At 41.7% G+C, this 22,341-nt stretch overlaps 1 protein-coding gene across 4 annotated transcripts in view; it reads right to left on the bottom strand.

Moving 5' to 3' along the window:
• Positions 1-18,523: 18,523 nt before the first annotated feature.
• Ncoa7 (nuclear receptor coactivator 7) overlaps positions 18,524-22,341 on the bottom strand; it is a 148,880-nt gene continuing 145,062 nt past the window's right edge. For all 4 annotated transcript variants that reach the window (XM_021174075.2, XM_021174073.2, XM_029482549.1 and 1 more), the window contains 3 exons: positions 21,381-21,476; positions 20,903-20,976; positions 18,524-20,597 (listed from right to left, as the gene is read on the bottom strand). In XM_021174075.2, coding sequence (XP_021029734.1) covers positions 20,462-20,597; positions 20,903-20,976; positions 21,381-21,476 — 306 coding nt within the window. In that variant the 3' untranslated portion in view covers positions 18,524-20,461. The remainder of the gene's footprint in view (positions 20,598-20,902; positions 20,977-21,380; positions 21,477-22,341) is intronic.

Raw genomic sequence — 22,341 nt, forward strand, 5'->3', positions numbered from 1 at the left:
GAACTCACTCTGTAGACCAGGCTGGCCTCGAACTCAGAAATCCGCCTGCCTCTGCCTCCCAAGTGCTGGGATTAAAGGCGTGCGCCACCATGCCCGGCGGTTCATTTTTTTTTTTTACTGTATTCTGATGCATGGTTTAGGGTTAAAATAGTGGCATCTGAACTGTATCCCTGACCTTTAATGAAGACAAGACCTTTTGTATTGCCAGGAGGACTACTACCATAAAGAGCCTTTCTGGTTCTGAACAAGAACAATTTACAGTCTTCCCCGAGAGTTAATCCAATGGGCCTAATAACTACCCTGACAGGAGAATGCCCCTCACAAACATGTCTGTAACAGAAACTTGAGAATAGTGTAAGGTCTGCTTAAGCATATAGATTTGAATAATGGTCTCTCTGAGTTTATCCACTCACCTCTCAAGAATGTCTCATGCTCTTCTGTAGTAAACTTTCTTCTCCACATCATTCTGTGTGCCGCATCTGAATGCTTTCACTAAAAGATAAAAAGAAGCAGGGAGCTGAGAGAAAGGCAGAGAGAGTTCCTGCTTGTCTTAGTTAGGGTGAACAGACACCATGACCAAGATAACTCTTATAAAGACAACATTTGATTGGGGCTGGCTTACAGGTTCAGAGATTCGGTCCATTATCACCAAGGCCAGAACATGGCAGCATCCAAGGAGCCATGGTGCAGGAGGAGCTGAGAGTTCTATATGTTCATCTGAACGCTGCTGGCAAAATACTGACTTCCAGGCAGTTAGGATGAAGGTCTTAAAGCCCACACCCACAGTTACATACCTATTCCAACAAGGCCACACCTACTCCAACAGGGCCACACCTTCTAATAGTTCCACTCCCTGGGCTGAGCATAAACAAACCATCACATGGATATCAACATTCCCTTTTAGCCAGTTCTAGATAGAAATTTCCTGAACACATACACAAAGACACTCTCTAGCTTATAAATATATGGACCAAGGTAAAAGAAAAATAAGCATGAACCTATCTCTGCATAAGAAATACAGTAGAAAGAGAAATATTTAAGCCTGTGCTATTTGGTAAGTGTGTTTGCAAGTGCACATGTATGTACACACATGCACACACTCATACATATGTGTATATATATATGTATATATGTGTGTGTGTGTATATATATATATATATATATATATATATATATATATATACATAGTCTCATCTGTTGGAATGAGTGGGTAACAGAAGGGAAGTATGGAGTGCCTGCATGAAGGAAAAGAGAGAAATTTCTAGTTTCTGATGATTAGGCCAATTATAACTGCTCTTGAAGAAACATTGGCAGGTGGCCCAAAGCCCCAAGTTGTAGTTGTTTGAGGTTTGCTAAGAAATTCAAGGGAAGTCTTGAGCTGATGATAAGTGTAAATCTATAAATCATTTATGGAAGAACAACAACAACAACAACAACAACAACCTTCTTTCTTCCAAGAGTTTCTCCATTCCTGCTACTTCCCTGATGAGTAGTGTTTGTTTACATTTCTCTGGCATACAGTGCAGATACATTTTACAATGTAAATACATTGTAGATACATGTTCAATACAGATGCTTTTCCCCTGAAATACAAAAATGAAAAAAAGAAAAGGAAAAAATGCAAGTCCTCAAAGGACAACCACCATTGAGAGCAATTCCTTGTTTAAAAATCAGAAACAAGGTTATACTTGTCCTCTGCTTTTCTAGTAAAGATTGCAACATAATCTAAGTGTGATGTGAATTACCTAAGAGTTTTAACATGACTTTATATGTCATTTTATAATTTTGGAGGCATGTTTGTATCGGAAATTAATTTGATTTTGATAACCATTTAGAGAAGAGGAGGTAAAGGAGGAAGAAGAAGAGGAGGAGGAGGGGGTGGTGGTTTAGGAGGAAGAAGAGGAGAAGGAGCAAAAGGAGGAGGAGGAGGAAGAAGAGGAGGAAGAGGTGGAAAGTGTTCGCATTATTTAGAAATAGAGAAAATGGAACCTAGGGAGTGGAACCACTCAGAACAAGACAATTTACTTGATTGAAGCTAGAGAGATCTGTCTGCAAGTCCATTCTGTCACCCCAGAGGGACTACCTTTATCTCCCAAAGTAAACAGATCCTGTATAAATCAGAACTTCTAACTTTGTGAAGTTAACATCAGTCTTCTTATCAACTTCATACTTGTAGACATTTCCTCTTAATCTCAAAGCCAGACCATCTCTAAATCAGTCCTCATGGTTCTTTCTGGTTACTGTCAAAGAAAACATGGAGCTGGGTGCAGGAGATTTGTATCTCCTTTTTTAGACATGGTCTCTCTGAATATCACTGGCTTCCTGGCTGTCCTGAAACTCACTATGTAGGCCAGGCTGGCCTTGTGAGGGACCCTAAGGAGTTTTCCCATCCCACCTGGGGCCAAGGCTAGGCCAAATTCCATTCTCCACCCACAGGAACATTCTTGAGTAAAAAATTCTCAGAATGTACTGACTGATAGTCACCTGACCCTCTGGAAAGTCCCAAGTAGAGTTCAAATGCATGTCATGCTTGCTAGCCAATAGATTTAAAGATCAATATGCTTAGCCAATAAGTTTGAGCTGTAACCTTGCTGATGTAACCTGTAATCTAAATGTGATGTGAATAATCCAACTCTCCTAAAGAGTATAAAAACTGCTTGTAATAGCTATTTAGGGTCGCCTTCTTAGTAATTTGCCTTGAGGGATTAATTGAAGGTTGACCCCAACACACGGGAAAATAAACCTCTTGTTTTTGCATCCGATATGTGTCTCCATGTCTCACTCGGACATCTTGAAGTACCACTGACCGAGGAGGGGGAGTCTTACATTTGGGGGCTCATCCAGGATTCTAGGAGACCTCCCCCACCCCAACCCTCCCACCCCACTCCAGCCCCTTACTCCCATCCCAGTCTCCTCCCCCAAGTGACCACCTACTACACTGATTGATCAGAGCGATAAAGACAGAGCCAGCAACAGTGGTAACCTATGTTTGTCAGTGTTTTGTCTCTCTGTCTTCTGCTTTCACTTTTGTCTCCAGGGAACAGGTGTCAGCTGGAAAGGCTCTGGTCAGTTGTTGTCAATTGCCACAGGCTGTGCCTTAAGGCTGTGACCATGGGGAGTCTGTAGGACGCTTCACCACCACCACCACCCCCCACCGCCACCCGGAGGGAGTGGAGAGGACTCTGCTCCTTTTGGAAATGGTAAGACACAGTATAAAGCAGGAGCCAAGTCTTGCTATATAACCTGGTGTCTGCACCTGTGAAAGGGGAAAACTAAACAGTATCAGTAGAAGCTGACCAAGTCTTGCTATAACCTGGTTTCTGCAACCAAGGAAGGGGTAAACTGTGTTGATTGTCTTTCTCTGAGTTTGTTGGTGTTGGTTATCTCGTTCTGTGTTCTTGGACACTGGACAGACTGAGTCTACCCTGTTAAATTCTTTTTTTTTTTTTTTTAAGATTTATTTATTTATTATATGTAAGTACACTGTAGCTGTCTTCAGACACTCCAGAAGAGGGCGCCAGATCTTGTTACGGATGGTTGTGAGCCACCATGTGGTTGCTGGGATTTGAACTCTGGACCTTCGGAAGAGCAGTCGGGTGCTCTTACCCACTGAGCCATTTCACCTGAGTCTACCCTGTTAAACATCCTAATTAACCACTGTAAGAGAAAATTTGTCAGTTGTAGTAAAGAAAGGAAAATTAGTTACTCTCTGCTTCTCCAAATGTATCACCTTCAGAGTAGGGTGGCTACCTGTAGGAACCTTTGACTTGCAGGTGATCAAAACAGTAGAGGAAAGAGGCCAGGATCCCTTGAGCACTCAGACCAAATGCTCTATGTAGTTACCTAGAAGAATCTAGTGGAGGACACCCCCCCCCCTCTTGCCTCCCAAGGGATAAAAGCCTTTCTTTCCCCAAGACCCACCTCACAGGTTCTGGCCATCAGGAAATAGGAAATATGGGAGGAGGGATCCAGACCTTAGAAGAAGTTGATCCTCCAAGACCAATCAACAGCAGACCTGTTGCTCCAAGACCCTCCTCCTCTATATCCCCCTACCCTTGTCCCCATGACCCTGCCAGTGCCAGAACTGGCTCTAGGATCCTTAGCCCATATGACACCAGGGCCATTGTACCACCACCACCCCCCCTTTACTGGAGGGAAAAGCAGGAAAAGACCCCCAATGTCCCAATCCCACCATGGAGACCCAAAGTCTGAGAGCTACCTCTCCTGATACTGGCTCTCCCACTGAGGGCATATAGGCCTCTAGATAAGGGCAATCGGGTTTTTCAATATTGGCCCTTCTCTTCAATCTTCTTGTACAACTGGAAGGCCCAACCCCTCCCCTTTCAGATAACCACAAGGGACCAATTAATCTCTTTGAGACTGTTTATTTACTTATCACCCAACCTAGGATGATATCCAACAACTCATGAGAGTGCTCTTCATGGCTGAAGAGTGAGAGAATCATGTAGGAAGCCAGAAAGAATGCCCCCTCAGACTAGGGGCACCATTGATTGAACAGGCTGTCATCAACAGCTGATTTTCCCTGACTAGACCTGGCTGGGACTTTAATATGGCAGAAGGTAAGGGGCACCTGAAGGTCTACTGCCAGGCTCCATATGCAGGTCTCAAGGGAGCCACCCGACCCACAAATTTGGCCAAGGTACATGATGTTAGACAGAGATCAGATGAGTCACCTGCTGCCCTCTAGAACTCACGGAGACATTCTACCAATATACACTCTGTCTTAGTCAGGGTTTCTATTCCTACACAAATATCATGACCAAGAAGCAAGTTGGGGAGGAAAGGGTTTATCAGCCTGCTTGTGGACGTTGTACATCGTGGTGCGCACTAGGCTCCGCACCACGATGTACAACGTCCACAAGCAGGGGAAAAGTATCAAGGCACAGTCACAATGAAAAGTAAAATCAATCTCCAACCATCCAATGTCTGGGATCCAACTCTCGATCTTCTGGACTCCTCCAAGGGCTTGGGTCATTTCTCCATCCATGTACTTTGTAGCACACAGCTTTTCCTCTAGGCTCCAGACACCTTTACACCACTGCGGTTGCTCTTGGTGGTCATCTCATGGTACTGGCATCTCCAAAACATTGCATGACCCCTTCATTCCTGGGCCATCAATTGAAACTGAGGCTGCACCTTCACCAATGGCCTTCCATGGCCTCTCACAGTGCCGAGGTGGCTTCGGCTGGTCTTCCTGTCCCCTTCTTGCCTTCAAAACCAGTACCACCTGGGTAACTCTTACACATTACCAAGTCCAGCCACAGCACAAGGTACAACCTTGGCTATCTCTGGAACACAGCCTCTTTGCTCTCAAAAGACACTTCCCAGAAGATGTCACCTCAATGATGCTGGTCTCTTCTTAATCACTGCTAATTTCTTAGCTCCAGCTAACCAGCATCAATAGTCCCAGTAATGCAAAATTTCTGCTTTAGTAGTTCTTGTTAATCACAGCTGATTCTTCAGCCCCAGCTAACCGGAACTACAGAATCTTCACAATCAAAACAGCAATTGCCCTGATATATATTCTTTAATCTTCCTCTGAAATTTCACAAGCCAGGCCTCCATCTTCTGCACTGTTCTCAACATTGTCTTCCAAGCTCCTACACAACATTCGACAGAACTCTTAACACTGAATGTATCTTCTGGCCCAAAGTTCCAAAGTCCTTCCACAGTCCCCCCCAAAATATGGTCAGGTTGTCACAGGAATACCCCACTATGCTGTTACCAATTTGTCTTAATTAGGGTTTCTATTCCTGCACAAACATCATGACCAAGAAGCAAGTTGGGGAGGAAAGGGTTTATTCAGCTTACACTTCCACACTGCTGTTCATCACCAAGGAAGTCAGAACTTGAACTCAAGTAGATCAGGAAGCAGGAGCTGCTGCAGAGGCCATGGAGGGATGTTCCTTACTGGCTTGCTTCCCCTAGCTTGCTCAGCCTGTTCTCTTATAGAACCAAGGCTACCAGCCCAGAGAAGGTCCCACCCACAAGGGGCCTTTCCCCTTGATCACTAATTGAGAAATGCCTTACAGTTGGATCTCATGGAAGCATTTCCTCAAGTTGACACAAAACTAGCCAGTACACACCCTATGATCCCAGCATCAAGGAGTACAAAGCTACTGTGACTATGGCTTTTGTAGACCAGGGTAGTAGAGATATTAGGAAAAAGTTTCAGAAACTAGAGGGACTACAGGAAAAGTTGTTGAGGGATTTAGTGCAGATTGCTGATAAAGTCTACCATGACAGGGAGACAGAGGAGGAGAAGGAGCAGAGAAAGAGAAAGGGAGATGAAAAAGGAAAGGCAACAGGAAAGGAATTTACAGAGCTTATTGGCTACAGAGTCAGGGAACACAGAGAAGCAAGACTCCAACCAAAGAGAGACAGAAAACCCCTTCAAAAGGACCAGTGGCCTAACAAATGGAAGCAGGGGGCAGGAAATCCCAGGCCTTGGGAAAAGTGCCCCCCCATAAGGCAAAGGTGTTATCCCTGGGGGAAGACAGCGACTAGGGAAGATGGGGTTCATACCCACTCCTTGAACCCAGGGTAATTCTGAGAGTGGAGAGGAAACCCACTCAATTCTTGGTGGACACAGGGGCTCAACACTCAGTCCTCCTCCAAGGCAATGGCTCCATTTCCAAGAAAACAACTTGGGTCCAAGGAGCCACCGGCACCAAAATGTATTAATGGACTACCCGAAGAACAGTGGACCTAGGGATGGGCAGAGTATCCCATTCATTTACGGTCATCCCAGACTGCTCCTACCCTGTGTTGGGGCAAGACTTACTCTCCAAGATGGGGACCCATATACACTTCCTGGTCGCCCGGCCACACTAACTGGCCCAAAAGGAGAGTCCATGGGTGGAGGAAAAGACCTCTCCGACTGACTCCTACCGAAGCCAAGGCTACCTGCATTACAGACGGAGGCAGTTTTCTCCATGAAGGTCAGAGACGATTGGGTGCTGCTATGGTGGATAGCACAAATGTCATCTGGGCGTGTGCGGAACTTTTACTCCCAGCATGTTGGCACAATTAGTGGAGATAATTGCCCTCATTAAGGCCGTAGAGCTTGGGGCTGGTAAGAAAATTAACATCTACATGGTTAGTAGGTATCCTTTTGCTATAGCCCATGTCCACAGGACTGTATAATAAGAGAGGACTGCTCACATCAGAGGGAAAAGAAATAACAAAAAGGAAATCTTGGCTCTCTTGGATGCCCTGATAAAGCCAGCAACTGTGAGTATTATTCATTGCCCAGGACATCAGAAGGGAAGAGACTCAGTGGCCCAGGGCAATAACTAGGCAGATCAAGTGGCTGGAGAAGTGGCTATGCAGGAGCCTATCCTGGTTATGGGCCTGCAAGAGACACCTGCTGGGAACTGGGACTGGACTCACTTAAAATATACTGAAGAAGAAAGGACTCAGATTGCTAGTCATCCTACCAACAATTACCTAGAGAAAGAAGGGCAATGGTGCACACAAGAAGGAAAAAAATCTATACTCCCTAAAAAGCAAGCAAAAGACTTACTTGGCCAAATGCGTAAATGGACTCATGTAGGGGATAAGCGTATCTGAGCAGTCAAGGGATCTAAGGTGTATGTAATGGACCTCAGTGTTTTAGCCTGATACAGTAGAACACTGTAAGGTATGCCAACAAGTGAATGCTTATGTGGCCCAGAGTAAACAGGGCAAAAGACCTAGGGGAAAATGGCCTGGAGTATATTGGTAAGTCAATTTTACAGAAGTTAAACCAGGAAAATATGGTTATAAATAACTTCTAGTGTTTGTGGATACTTTCTCTAGATGAGTTGAGACTTTCCCCACCAAGCAGGAAATAGCTACCCCATAGCCAAGAAGATATTAGAGGAGAATTTCCTGAGGTTCAGAGTACCCATGGTAATTGGATCAGACAATGGTCCTGCTTTTGTCTCTAAGGTAAGTCAGGGATTGGCAGAAATATTAGGGACTAAATGGAAGCTCCATTGTATGTACCATCCCCAGAGCTCAGGGCAGGTAGAGAGAATAAACAAAACCCTAAAAGAGACATTAACTAAAGAAACTGGTGCTGACTGTGTGGTGCTCCTTCCTCTGGCCTTTTCCAAGCCCGGAACACCCCCTACCTTTTAACCTCACCCCTTTTGAGATTCTGTTTGGTACCCCAACTCCCTTGGTGTCCAGGCCCTCCCTAGAGGTATCCCAGCTCACTGATTAGAACCTCTTCTTGAGGCTCCAAGCCCTTCAGTCAATACAACATGAGATTTGGCCCAAACTATCTGCATTCAATGTCAAGGATGCCAGAGAACCCTCACCGCTTCCAGGCTGGGTGTACGTAAGGACCAGTCCATCAGGCACAGTCACTGGAATCCCGGTGGAAGGGACCCTTCCTGGTGCTGCTAACCACTCCCACAGCCCTCAAGGTGGACGTTTCTCATGTGAAACCTGCAGACACTCTCCTCCCCAGGGACCCTGGCTGGATGATACAGAAGATGGACAATCCGCTCAAACTCAAGAACACACAACCTTGATCATGGCCACCTGATGGTACCTTTGTATTCTGATTCCTTCCTCATCCTATGTGCCCTTGTGCTGGGGTTAGGGGTGGCCGGGGAAGCCACTGAGACCTCCACTTTGGTCTTACAAAGGAAAAATTATGACAGTCTGAGGGCAGCTATTGATTTAGATATAGAGAGAACAGAAACTTCCATCAGTCATCTTCAAGAATCATTGACCTCATTATCAGAAGTAGTAGTACAGAATAGGAGGGGTTTAAACTTAACTTTTCCTCCAGCAAGGAGGGCTATGTGCTTGCTGCCTTAGCTGAGGAGTGTTGCTTTTATATAGACCATTCTGGGGTGGTTAAAGATTCAATGGCCAAGGTGAGAGATGGGCTAGCCAAGCAGATGAGAGAAACAGAAGAGAAAGAGAAGAGTCAGGGCTGGTTTGAGTCTTGGTTTAACTCCTCCCCTCATAGCCACCTTGTTAGGACCCCTAATTATTCTCCTGCTGTTGTTGACCTTTGGACTCTGCATAGTGAACAAGCTTAAAGCCTTCATAAAAGAGAGAGTAGGAGCAGAGCAGCTGATGGTCCTGGGCCAGCAATATGAGACCCTGAGGACAGGACCTGAAGAATATGAGTTAGTTACCCAAGACTCCTGAGTATAGCTCCAGGATTGGAGCATGTACAAGAAAAAGGGGGGAATGAGGAACCCTAAGGGCTTTTTCCAGACTCACACCCTCCTTACAGCTTCCCCCTCCCACCTGGGGCAAAGGCCAGGCCAAGATCCATTGTGTACTCCCAGGCTCATTCTTGAGTAAAAAATTCTCAGAATGTACTGACTGATAGTCACCTGACCCTCTGGAAAGTCCCAGGTAGAGTTCAAATGCATGTCATGCTTGCTAGCCAATAGATTTAAAGGTCAATATGCTTAGCCAATAAGTTTCAGCTGTAACCTTGCTGATGTAACCTGTACTCCTAGAGTATTAAAAGTGCTTGTAATAGCTATTTAGGGTCGCCTTCTTAGTAACTTGCCTTGAGGGACTAATTGAAGGTTGACCCCGACACACCGGAAAATAAACCTCTTGCTTTTGCATCGATATGTGTCTCAGTGTTTCACTCAGGGACATCTTGAAGTAAGTACCACTGACTGAGGGTCAGGGTCTTACACTTAGACTCATAGAGATCCAGGTGACTGTAACCCCCACAAATTCTGGGTTAAATCAGTGCACCACCATATCCCTCAAATTTATATCGTAATGAATACAGATTCAAAACCAAGTATGGGCAAAAATTAAAAGAATGGAAAAAAGCTTATTGCCTGTGAGAGGTAAGGAAAGCATGAAAAGCATTTTTCCTTTGTTCTACTTATTTTATTTTTATATGTAAGAGTATCGTGCCTGCATGTATGTATGTGTATCATATGTGTGCTCGGTGTCCACAGCGTCTTAAGTCTTAAGAAGGTATTCAATCTGGGATTGACATTACAAAATTGTAAACTGAGTCTTGCACAAGAGCAACAACCACTCTTTTTTTTTTTTTTTTTAAGATTTATTTATTGGTTATATGTAAGTACACTGTAGTTGTCTTCAGACACTCCAGAAGAGGGAGTCAGATCTTGTTACCGATGGTTGTGAGCCACCATGTGGTTGCTGGGATTTGAACTCCAGACCTTTGGAAGAGCAGTCAGGTACTCTTACCCACTGAGCCACCTCACCAGCCCCGCAACCACCACTCTTAACTGCTGAGCCAGCTCTCCACCTCAGAGAGACATTTTCAAAACAGTGTCCTTGAGGAAAGGAAGGTACATTCAGGCAGCATAAAGGAAAACCCTTTAGAGATGAACCTATCTCTGAGCATTTAAGGCAAAATGATGACAGACACATGAAACACATGTTCATGAGCTTTAAATGGTCGACGGAAATCTCTGGACTTCCTTAGCTTTCATCACAAAATGTTAGCTGAGAATGAAAGGATGGGCACCTGAAGGGAAGGTGGGGAATAGAGGTTAGTGTGAGTACCTTCCTTTTACCTCTCATTCCCAACCTTTTTCTACTTAGGTTTCATCTCAAGCATTCCCATTCTCAACTGCCTCAAAGAGGCAAACCATCTTCTGACCTTGCTTGAAATCTCCCTTTCCTCCATAGCCACAGTTGAGGCTTGATAAACAAAACCTGCTTGTTCTTGATACCTCCCAGGGTGCAGGGAGAGAGGTTCAGAAGCAAGATTGGGATTCTCTTAGCTGCTATGACACAACTCACTCCTGTTGCAAACTCCTAACATTGTGTCCACTCAGATGCTATGAACTGTGAATCTTGTATCTTTGTAAGGGTTGTTTCCAATCTTTTCACTGTCAGTAATTTCTGATCTTAACTTTTTCTATCAATTCTTTCAGTTGCCCTCCAGATTTCTTCCTACAGAGCATACCCTAAATGTCCATCACTTCTCCCAGGTTCTCCAGGGAAATGACCTGCTCTCCCTCTGTCCTGCTGTGCTCCTGAATGAGGTGCTACTTCCTGTAATTATGATGTGGGGCTGAGAGCACATTGGGAGAGTTAGGACCCTCAATTTGACACCCATTTCTGCCTTTTGTTTGTTTGTTTTGTTTTGTTTTGTTTTTCAAGACAGGGTTTCTCTGTGTAGCCTTGGCTGTCCTGGAACTCACTTTGTAGACCAGGCTGGCCTCGAACTCAGAAATCCGCCTGCCTCTGCCTCCCAAGTGCTGGGATTAAAGGCGTGCACCACCACGTCCAGCTATCAGCCTGCTTTCTTATAGAACCCAGGTGTACTGGCTAGGTTTGTGTCAACTTGACACAGCTGGAGTTATCACAGAGAAAGGAGCTTCAGTTGAGAAGATGCCTCCATTTCTGCCAAATTTTGTGTGATTCCAACTTGAACAAGTCATTCCATTTTCAAGGGCTCTCATTTCTTCATTTAGAAAATACAATAACATTGTATCTATTGCTTCTATTTATATCAATTTAAATACTGTGATAATGTTTTCAGAGTGCTGGAAATTATGTTCAACACACTAGTGCTCAGCAGATGTTTCCTCTTATTCAGAGTGAACTACTTGATGCTTCTAAAATAGTCAATCAATCAATCCAGCAAACCAACAAACACCCAAATCCACAAACCAAACTGGTGCAAACCCATGTGCACTATGCAAAGCAAAGCCCCAATTTAACAAAGATCCTCCTCTTAATTCCTCTTCATGGTTATTGCCAGTTCAAGGCAAACTTAAGGAAATACCTTTGTAAAGCCCAAGACATCCTGATTCCACTTAACTATTGTTCTCATCAGGACCAAGTATGAGTCACAGACTGACTAATGTCTTTTATTCTCATAAAAGGAACAGCAAGGATGTCATGGGATTTTTCCAAGGTTTTTGTTTTGTTTTGTTTTGTTTTGTTTTTTAATGTGCAGAAGGCCCAAAGAGGTGTCACAGAAAGGTGAACATAAGAACCACTAAGAAAGATTTTTCAAAAGATGCTTGATTTAATTGTAATCAGAGAAATACAAATTACACAGTGCACTAACATTGCATGCCCCTGAGAGTTAAGTCTACCAGTGTCAGAGGACTCTGATGGGTTTGTAAATAGTGCAGTCATGTTACAAACCACCATGTTCTCATGTTACGTAGCAGCACTTCATAAATTCCAAAATGCACAAAACAGGAGAATGGATAAATACTGGTAGAACAGAATGTCCACATAGTGGAATGTTGATTCTATATATTGACATAAAAATGAAATATTTCTACAGTACCATGAATAAATCTAAGAAACAGGGTTGGAGGGGAAGGGAAAGACTCTGTCTCTAACAAGTAAAACACATTGCACAGTTGCAGATCCGTTGATGAAAGCATGTTTTATAAGAAATGCATTATCATTGTGGGAACACCAGGACTGTAGCATATATTTCTCCAAACCAAGATGCATGCAATGTTACAAGGCAATAGAATCTTCTGGAATAAATGTAGTTATTAATGTTCAAAGTGTTGCTATGTGGTACCTAGTGAAATAGTGACATTTTTATTCTAAGACCTTTCCTTTTCGTTTTAATTTTTGTGGTAGGATTTTGCTGTGTTGCATTGACTGATTTTGGTTTCCCAAGCTTGAGGGATCTCCTCATTTATTGTGCAGAACAGCTGGGATGACAGATGCTTAGGCACTGCTCCAGGTTCTAGCTCACCTCCTTTCATAACGTTTACTGTGGTTGGTACTACTATTCTCATTTTATAGATGATGGGACTGAGGTAGAAAGTTTAAGTAACTTTGCTAGCATTTGGAAATCTTAAGATCCAGCTAACATTTATCACACACTTAAAAGTACGCTTTATTACTTTGCCTATGAGATCAGTGTCATATAATAAAATATCACTTGTAAAAAAATTTTAAAATTGTTTTTGTCTGATTTTTTTTCATTCTAAGTAAAAGAGAGTCAGAAAAGGATAACCTAGTTAATCAAATACTTTTCATTTTCTCCCATTCATGGCACAAAAGTGTGAAACTAGAGTCTGATCTTCATTTAAATAGCCATAAGCCATTTCAGGGTAGCAATTTTGGAAATCTAAAAATTATTTCACCACCGACTTCCTGAAGCTTCAAGACCTTAGAAATAACTATCTTTTATGTATTTTGCTTAACAATATGCACAATCATGTTGCCTATGTACACATATGTATCAGATTCTAATTTCATAAATTTAGTTTTAATTTTTCTTTCTTTTTGAGTCTTCATTGCAATGTTATTTCATTATAATCATCCCTCCCAGCTCTTTCAAAAATCCACTCCTCATCCCAATCCACTCAAGTTTCTATTTCTTTTTAAAACTCCTAAGGGCAAGTGTGGTGCCCAATATTCCTGGGTGTGTGGTCTTCCACGGGAGAGTGGTCAAGTCACCAGAAGCTGTACTTGGAGGCGGATGCGTGCCCAGCTCCCTTCTCCACGCTGAGATTTGGACTGGCCTGGGCTTGTGCAGGCCTTGTCCACTCTTCATTCATATGTAAAGTTACCCTGGTGTGTCCAGAAGACAGTGTCTCCTTGTAGTCAGCTTCCACCTCAGGCTCTCAGAAGTTTTCTGCCCTTGCTCTCGCAGTAATCCTGAGACTTGAGAGGAGGTGTGCAGTATATATATTCATTTAGAGCTGAACATCCTACAGTCTTTAAATTTCTGTACCTGTGCCAGCTGTGGGTCTCTGAGTTAAACAACATCTACTTCCAATTCATGTAACAGTTAGTACTAGAAACTATACATGTGATTGGGGGCTGGAGTTGGGGATGAAGGCTAGTTAACTTTTAAGGATGATTGCCCATTGAATAGCACTACATAAGGCATTTTGGGGTCTTCATTATTCTTGACAGTTCTGAAATTGGACATTTAATCTGTGTAAGAAGTGAATATTTTTCTCCCATGCTCCATCAGCTGTTGTGGATGGTTGCCTGATCAAGATGTGAATGGCATCCCAACAGAGCCACCCAAGGCATTAGTGTGTCTCCCACTACCTATGAGCATTGGCATGTCCAATATAGGGCCAAAACATGTGTATGGTTACACAAGGAAAACTATCTGATATGGGTCAGGGCACTAGGGAAGGCTTTAACTACCTTTGATTTCAGATAGGGGTCAATAGTTCTATAAAGATTCCCCCCCACACACACCTATTTTTAGTATATAAAGACTCCCAAGGAACATACATGACTCTCTTGTTTTGGTTTTTTTGTTCTAATGAACCGACTAGGTAGTGGGAGACACATTAACACCTTGGGTGGCACCAAAATACAAGGATACACAAGGACAGGAACACACCAGAGTGCTAAACTAAAGTTTGTGCTCGGTGAGAGATTCAACTTTCAGTAAGTTTTACCATTACCATTTTGGTATAGAGCTATGCAAATCACTATGGTAGCCACTGCTCATATGTGGCTACTCAACTTTAATTACAGTACTATAAATTATGAAAGTCCTTCCATCATTCAAGGCACATTTTAAGTGTTTTAGTAATATATTTGGTTCTTATAGAGAGTAAATATTAGGTAGAATTTATATGAGAATCTGTCCAGTCATGGGCTATATTTGCTGAGAGACTTAGTACTTCTGCAATTGTATTGTTCATTGTAGGTTTGCTTATCATATCTTGATTCATTTTGGGTAAGTCATATGTTTCAGGAAACTTACCCAGCTCACTATGATTCCTAGGTCTCAGATTTCATGGAATGTGCGTTTTCAAAATATTCTCTAACCATTCTCTGGATTTCCTTAGTAACTATTTTTGTTAGGGTTTCCAATGTTGTGAAGATGGAATTTTCACCTAATATTTATTCATTTTTTTAAAAGATTTATTTATTATATGTAAGTACACTGTAGCTGTCCTCAGATGCTCCAGAAGAGAACATCAGATTTCACCATGGATGGTTATGAGCCACCATGTGGTTGCTGGGATCCGAACTCGGGACCTTCGGAAGAGCAGTCGGCGCTCTTAACCACTGAGCCATCTCGCCAGCCCTATTTATTTTTTTATAAGAAATATTTTACTGAAACACTTAAAATGTGCCTTGAATGATGGAAGTACTTACTTTCATAATTTATAAAATTGTAATTAAAGTTGAGTAGCCACATGTGAGCAGAAGAGATACCATGACCAAGGCAACTCTTAAAAAGGGCATTTAACTGGCTGGCTTACAGGTTCTGAGCTTCAGTCCATTATCATCAAGGAGGAGCATGGCAGCATCCAGGCAGACATGGGGCTAGAGGAGCTGAGAGTTCAACATCTTGATGGGAAGGCAGTCAAGAGAAGACCATCAAAGCCCAGCCCCACAGTGACACACTTCCTCCAACAAGGCTACACCTATTCCAACAAGGACATGCCTCCTAATAGTATCACTCCCTGTTGGCCAAGCATTCAAACACTTGAGTCCATGGTGGCCAAACCTATTCAAACTGCTAGTAACTATTGTGACATCCTTCTTTTTATCTTTGTTAACATGGTTTTTCTCTTTCTCTTTCGGTTAAGGTTGACTAAGGGTCTGTCAATCCTGTTTATCTTTTCAAAGAATCAACTCCTTTGCTATATTGATTCTTCATACTGTTCTTTTTTTTAATTTAATTTTATTTGTAATTCATTTTTTACACTCCATATTCCACTCCCTGGCCCTCCCTCCTGCCCTCTAGCTGCCTCACATCCCACACCTCCTCCCCACTACATCCCGTCTCCACATGAATGCTCCCACCCTCCACCCCATCTGACCTCTAAACTCCCTGAGGTCTCCAGTCTCTTGAGAGTTAGGTGAATCATCTCTGAATGAACATAGACCTGGAAGACCTCTACTGTATGTGTATTGGGGAACTCATATCAGCTGGTGTATGCTGTCTGTTTGGTGGTCCAGTGTTTGAAAGATCTCGGGGTCCAGATTAAGACTGCTGGTCCTTCTATAGGATCATCCTTCTCAGTTTCTTTCAGCCTTCCCTAATTCAACAACAGGGGTCAGCTGCTTCTGTCCATTGGTTGGGTGCAAATATCTGCATCTGACTTTTTCAGCTGCTTGTTGGGTGTTTGGGAGGACAGTCATGATAGATCCCATTTTGTGAGCACTCTTCATACTGCTTTTACAATCTCTGTTTCATCATCTTTTCTACTCTGATGAATGTCCCACACTATTCAGTCATAAAGATGAACTATTCCTCTTTCAGGAAAAGATGAAATTGTGGTGTGTAGCACTGAGTTAAGCAAAATAAGCAAGAAAAATATTGCCATTTTTTTGTCATATGTGTAATCTAGACACACACACACTACATGACATGAAGTTAGGAGGAGAGCTATTTAGGAAGTAGAAGGAAACCACTGGGAGACAAAGTTCCTTCCATCCAGTAGAAGGTGCATGTGAGCAAAGTATCGGACTTGTATTTGTAAAATGTCATAAGGAAACCCATCATTATGTACGAATATAAACAAATTGTGGTACAAGTCCAGCATTGTAGGATGCTCCATTGGACACTGCTGATAGAAAGCATGGAAGAGCCCATCAACAAGCACTACTTTGATGTCTCCATTGGCCAAAGCAGGGAGGGCCATCTGCTTTATTCTCTGTCACCAGACAGCTTAGAATGAAAGGTAAGAGAATATGACCTTAGAGTACGGTATGGTTTGTGAAGCTTAATTTTCTTGGTAAAGAAACTATCTATTGGGAGATAATCATGTCTCAAGGACACAAACAAGAGGGTGAGTTGATGAGTTACCCTCAGGGTAAGAGCTCCCCAGTGAGAAAAAGAGATCTCTGATTGGCAGGAGATGGTCATAGGCACTGTTGAGTCACACAAAAGGTGTGTGTGCTTACCTGATTTTAAATTTTCTGTAAGTACCCTTGGCTTTCTTCCAACCAATTTTGTTATTGTTGCTATTGTTTGCTTGTTTATGTAAAGGTTTGAATAAAATGGCCCTCATGAACCCATATGGAGTGGCACTATTTGGAGGTGTGGCCTTATTGGAGTGGTCTTGTTGGAAGAAGTGTGTCATAGGGGGTTGACTTTAAGGTTTCAGAAGTGGCTCACTCTTCCTTCCTACTAGTTGAGGCTCCAGATGTAGAACTCTCAGCTACTCTCCAACACCATATCTGCCTGTACTCTACCATGCTTCCCACCATGCTGAGCATGGACTGAACCCTGAATTGTAAGCCAGCCCCAATTAAATGTTTTTCAAAAAGTTGTCATGGTCAAGGGTTTCTTCATAACAATAAAACCCTAAGACAGATTATGAGAGGGTCTCACTATATAGCTTTTGCTAGTGTGAAACTTTCTATGTAGACTATTCTAGTCTACATAGTGAGTACAGGCCTGCTTCTGCCTCCTGTACTCTGGGACTTAAAATGTGTGCCACCATACCCAGCCCTCACCTAAGATTTTGCATCTATACCTATGAAAGGAGAAATTTTGAGAAAATAGAGACTGCCTGGACTTTCTTCAGTGGGGACTACATGGCAGAAGGTTATTAGTGTGCAAAATATCCTTAATAGAAATGTATGTAGGAAGCCGGGCGTGGTGGCACACGCCTTTAATCCCAGCACTCGGGAGGCAGAGGCAGGCGGATTTCTGAGTTCGAGGCCAGCCTGGGCTACAGAAAAAAAACCCTGTCCCAAAAAAAAACAAAAAAAAAAAAAAAAAAAAGAAATGTATGTAGGGTAGAACAGGTATAAAAATGAGGGGTGTCTACATATGAGACATTAGATTATTAATATTACTAAATTTATTATTATAAAGCCAAGGGTAGTCTCCAGTAACTATATAAAAGGAGTAGTTTTCATGAACTGTTGAGAGAACTGGGGGAAAGCTACAGGAAATGAAGTGGTAGCTTTCTGCGAAGTGTCTACCAAATCCAGTTTATTATTGGTTATTTCCTCAACCTCTTCCCACTACAAACCCCCAGACAGGCATGCCTTGTCATACTTCAATGCATTGTACCTTGGAGACACTGCAAATCTTTACAAATAGAAGATTCAGGGCAAACCTGTGCCAAACAGGTCTGTAGGCACCATTTTCAAATAGTTCAGATAATCATCGAGAATCCTAACAATGGAGCGTATTTTGAAAATTATTTTTATTATTTTTTAAGTGCATGTGTGTGAGGCTGAGGCTGTAAGTGCATGTGCATATGTACAGCTGCCTGTGCAGGAAGACAATCTCTCTAGAACTGGAGTTACAGGCAGTTATGAACTGCCCAACATGCCTGCTAAGAAATGGTACACATTGTCAGCAAGCACAGTAGCTCTGGTAGCCAGAGAGTCATCTCTACAGCTGTAAAGTGAAGTATGTTTAATTAAAGTAATACACTGTTTTAATCATAATGCCTGTGCATGCTCAATAAACTATGAGCACTATAGTCTAAACATAATTCTTACAGAACTGGGAAAAACCATATGATTGTTCTGTTGTTCTGCCCTGGAATGGATCATGTCACGTCTCTGAAGTCAGGCTGTACTATATAAATGGCCAATGGATGAGTCTTTAGGAAAGAAATTCACACTGAATGCATAAATTCCTTTATTGAAAATATTGGAATATCATTACATGTAGTTGAAATCCATAATGAAGGGCCACACATTCCTGCTCAGACAATACTGTTTTAAATAGAGAACACAGCATCTGGATATGCTCTCACGAGTACAGCATCATGGACTAAACTAGGTAAGAGTAATCTAGAGGCAGAATGACCATCTTGTTCATTAACAGCATATGGTTACAGACAGTGAACATCATCACCACACGACATTCCTGGGATCTCACCAACTCATGTGTGTGAGCAGACCAAAGTCAAATTGTATATTTTTAAGCAAGAGTCCTCAATGGGAGAACTTGGGTGAAAAGTGTATATGGTCTACAGATTTAAATTTTTATAGCATTCCTTTAAACTAGCATGGGACGGCAGTGAATGTAGTGATCGGCCTGACAGAGACCACTGGACAGTGTTTTCTTACAAGGAGTCTAAAATGGAAGAAAGACTTGAAAATATGATGAACATAAACAGATATGTAAACACGGTTTGCTCATTTTCCGTTCAAAAATCTCTGGGGAAATAATTCGTGATAGACTACTTTTCAGCTTTGGCTATTATTTAAATTTTTTCCATTAGTAGTCTTTGGCTTTCATAAGAGGGAGGCAATCAATAACATTAATGATTTTATATCCTACTATTTAAAATAAAAGATGTCTAATGATGTGAAAATGAGTTTATATTTAAAAAAATATAGATTTTCTTTTTTCTTTCAATTGTGATATGAGTGTAATTCTTTGAATTGTTTTTTTCTCCAGTAAGATTCAAGAAACCAAGAAAGTTGGTCCAACTTGGCATCTTTTATCCAACATTAAAAATGCACAAATTATACACTCTCTTTTAAAACAGATGGCTACCATTAATGTAAACACCTGGAAAGAAACAACGTAAAAGAAAAAAAAGGAAAAAAATGAAAAAAATAAAAAAAAACTAAGAAACGTAGTTAGTTATTAATACACAATTCACACAATTTCATAAGAAACAAACACTCTGTAGAAGTAGGACTTGTACATTCATGTTCATAAAGATCCGTATTTCAATAAACACCAACTTACAACTGGGAGAGAAGCTATATTCTGCTTCACACTAATGCTTAGGGTTTTCAAAGATTACCTTAAAAACTAAATAAAAAAGTTGGTCTATAATAGATCAAAAAACATTGGTAATGAGCTTTTGAAAACTCTCTGTCTCTGACTCTCTCTGTCTCTGTCTCTCTCTTTCTCTCCCCCTCTCTCACTCTCTTAATAAATAAAGATTATATTACCCTAAATAATCAGGGCAAAAAATGAATAAAAAACTATACAAATCAAAAGAGCCTTGTTTCCCAATAGCACAAAACATATACATTTCTTTATTTCAGGATTTGACACATTAAAAGAAAAAAATCAATATATTTCAGACAATATACTAAAAATAATAAATAAAAGTTTTTTAAAAAATCAGATATTCCCTTTAAGTGCTATATCCTTTCAATTTCTCTAAATCAGATTTAGCTTTCTATGGCAAACAAAAAGTATACATTTGGTAAAATTATGCTGATAAATATACAAGGAAGGTATGTATTTCCACAGTATCATATTTTTTCACAGTTACCAAAAATAAAAATTGCATTCAACTCATACATCAAAAAACACTCTGATTTCTCATGGTGTGAATTTGAAAGCAGTGGAGGTACAAAGTCTTTTTGCTTTTTTAAAACAACCTGGACTTGAGATTTCTGTCTTCAGTGTCTGCCCTCCACAGGTACCTTCCAGAATCTGTCTGCATTGCTATGATGCTCTGAGACAACCGCAGGAAGAAAGCATTGCTGAAGGGTGAGGCAGCCAGGGCTGGGGCTCGTCTTCCAGTAAGACGGCTAATCTAACCCAGTCTTTTCCATGTTTTATTTTAAGGCAGCCTGAGTTTCACTCAAATGTCCATACCTCTAGGTCCTGAACTATGAAGTCTTCTTTTTTCGAAAGGATATCATTATTAAAAGTACTGCAAGAGTTGCTGCGTCCATGATATAAATCAGCATCTAGCCACAGACCAAACCGTCCCCTGTAACAAGGTTAAAGGGGAAAGGTCACTACACAGACAAGGCTTACAAAATGACATGCTTTCTGCCTTTTTCCGCGAGGCTTCCTTTCATTTGGGACAAAATAGACAGAATTCTAAACTGCTTACAAATTAAGAGCAAGCTGTGTAAACAGGTCTCTCTTAAAGGACAAATGGTTGCAGTCTCTCAGGCACATTAATACATCATTTATCAGTGGCATGTGTTACTACACTGCCCTAATTAATCTAAGCAAATTGAATAGCTGGGCCTAAGTGATCCCCAAGTAATAAAATTACAAGAGTCTTACCCTCCACCACCGAGTTCTAAAGAACTTATGTCTCCATTGATAAAATATGAGTTTTCTCCACTCCACTTAAAGACCTAAGGGCAAAACCACAAAAGAGAGCACCAACATTTCAATTCAGAGAATTAGCAGAGAAGATACCTTGAATAGTCATGTTGTGTATAAAGGAAACACACCTTTGAATAACAAAGCACTTGACAGAATGGCTACAACATGATCACCAGTCGTTATGAAATAGTAAAGACCATTCGATAATGTGCTGGCTCTGACCTTTAATCTCTCCCTGCATTGCAGACTGAGAAACTCCTTGTGCTGGGTTTCTAAGTAGTCTGTATGCTTCAGTCATGGAGAACGAGACTGAGCGCAAAGGATGCAGGCAGGATTTCAGGACACCCACTGTCTCAGTGTCTGAGCACCCCATAACCTCCTGACTGCTGACAACACAACCCTGGCCATTCAAGTATTCCACCCTTCCAGGTACCTTGAAATTCGGACTAAAGGTGTAGAGAAACGTTTCGCCTGTGCCGTAATAGTGGTCACTGAACTTGAAGGGATGAGTTGCATATGCCCCAAATATCTATTAAAAGAAAACAGAAGACATAGTTACTTTCAAAATTAAACTCCCATAGAGACCTTCTAAAACATTTTTGACACACTATTGTTCTAGGATCTTATAACTCTTTCAGCAAAGTTTATTATTAAATTAGAACTCTTTAAGTGGGAAAAAAACCCCATCAAACAAAGCAATTACTACAATACCCCCAGCTCTAACTGGAAACCATGTGGCCAGGCTTCCTGGTACTTGGAAAATCCATCAGAAAAGCTTGGAGGCATTATTTGTTAAAGTGGCCAACAATTCAATGGTTAAAAGGCTGCTGAAGTAGAATATGGAGAATGACATTTTTTTAAAAAGTGTGTTACACACAGAAATGAGTGCTTGACAGGACACCATCTCATCTCTAGAATGATTTAGTTTTATATTTTGTTTCTTGGGACAGAGTCTTCTATTACAGGGTAGGCCTGATTGGAACTCACTATGTAGCCTAGGTTGGCCACTAGCATCCCACAAAGTTGTCTTGGTGGAACCATCATGTCAAGTTTTCTCATGTATTTCATAAATGAGATGAAGGCTGGACATTCCATCCCCTCAAAGATAAACTTTCCTCCCTTTCAATTTTTAATAATGAGAGATAAAAATACTTAAATATGACTGGGCAAGGTACTTAGTTTGAAGCAACTTTGAATTAAAAGGTAACTCTTTCCTTTAAATGTGATTTTTGTGGGGGTGGGGAGGTAAGCTTTGAGACAGGGTTTCTCTACAAAGCCCTGGCTGTCCTAGAACTCACTCTGCAGACCAGACTGGCTTCAAATTCACAGAGATCCACCTGCCTTTGCCTCCTAAGTGCTGGGGTGACCATCACCTAGCTAACTGTGATATATTT

The sequence above is a fragment of the Mus caroli genome, chromosome 10 (genome assembly GCF_900094665.2).
Source record: "Mus caroli chromosome 10, CAROLI_EIJ_v1.1, whole genome shotgun sequence".
In the NCBI taxonomy this organism is placed as follows: Eukaryota; Metazoa; Chordata; class Mammalia; order Rodentia; family Muridae; genus Mus; species Mus caroli.